At 56.1% G+C, this 1,179-nt stretch overlaps 1 protein-coding gene across 1 annotated transcript in view; it reads right to left on the bottom strand.

Moving 5' to 3' along the window:
- RNASEH1 (ribonuclease H1) overlaps positions 1-1,130 on the bottom strand; it is a gene marked incomplete at its 5' end in the record, with an annotated part of 7,294 nt that extends 6,164 nt beyond the window's left edge. Inside the window, one exon of the mRNA XM_010013509.1 lies at positions 1,006-1,130. Coding sequence (XP_010011811.1) covers positions 1,006-1,130 — 125 coding nt within the window. The remainder of the gene's footprint in view (positions 1-1,005) is intronic.
- Positions 1,131-1,179: the final 49 nt, after the last annotated feature.

Here is a 1,179-nt window from a genome sequence, read left to right as displayed (position 1 = left end):
TGGGGAAGAATTTTTTCCCAATATCCGTTCTAACCCTCCACTGGCACAGCTTGAAGCCATTACCTCTTGTCCTATGACTTGTTACTTGGCAGAAGAGACCAACCCCCACCTCACTACAACCTCCTTTCAGGTAGTTGCAGAGGACAATAAGGTCCCCCCTGAGTCAGCTTCTCCAGACTAAACAACCCCAGTTCCCTCAGCCGTTCCTCATCAGACTTGTGCTTCAGGCCCTTCACCAGCTCCGTTGCCCTTCTCTGGACCTGCTCCAGCACCTCGATGCCTTTCTTGTAACACAGGGCCCAGAACTGAAAACAGTATTTGACGTGCAGCCTCACCAGTGCCCAGTACAGGGGGACGATCACTGCCCTGGCCCTGCTGGCCACGCTCTTGCTGATACAGGCCAGGATGCTGATGGCCGTCCTAGCTGCCTAGGCACACCTGTATTGGTGCCCAGTACAGGGGGACGATCACTGCCCGGGCCCTGCTGGCCACGCTATTGCTGATACAGGCCAGGATGCTGTTGGCCTTCCTAGCTGCCTAGGCACACCTGTAAGATCAAACCTTACTTGACACAACTGCTTCTAAAAACAACGGTCACTATCACCTAGTGCTAGCCTGTCAATTGACACCACCGCAAGCTACTATGCAAAACATTTTATAGTATACATCATTCTTGATCCTTGATCAAACTAAAGAGGAAACACACACATTGCCACCCTTAAAACAGACGCAGTACAAGCAACGTACAAGCACCCACAGAATTCCTTCTACTGCACAGCCACATCCATCGCTATGTCCAGAGGGCAGAGCCACCGTTGCACTTACCACCACGGCTCTCCGCCAGGTACTAGGCATCCACCAAAGGATATGCAGGAGCTGCTACCCACGTGTAGCACTGTTTACATGTGAGGTAGAAGCGTGGGGGGAGCCTCTCTCCTCCCCTCCCCCCCCGCCGGGCCGCCCTTCCCCCCTGGACGGAGGAGACGCGAGGGAAGGACGAGCTACCTGCCGGCTCAGGCTGCTGCTGCCCCGGGAGGCCGGAGCGCACGAAGGCCCAGGCGTCCTTCTCGGTGGCGAACTTCTTGAAGCTAGCGGAGGGGAACTTGTTCACTTGCTCCTGACACTCCGCCCTGCAATACAGGGACGGCACGGGGCTGAGGGCGGGACAGGGGTGAAGCC

Source organism: Nestor notabilis, unplaced genomic scaffold (assembly GCF_000696875.1).
Source record: "Nestor notabilis isolate BGI_N333 unplaced genomic scaffold, ASM69687v1 scaffold7620, whole genome shotgun sequence".
NCBI lineage: Eukaryota > Metazoa > Chordata > Aves > Psittaciformes > Psittacidae > Nestor > Nestor notabilis.
The sequence above is the reverse complement of the archived record's forward strand: the minus strand, read 5'-3'. Positions and strand labels throughout refer to the sequence as shown.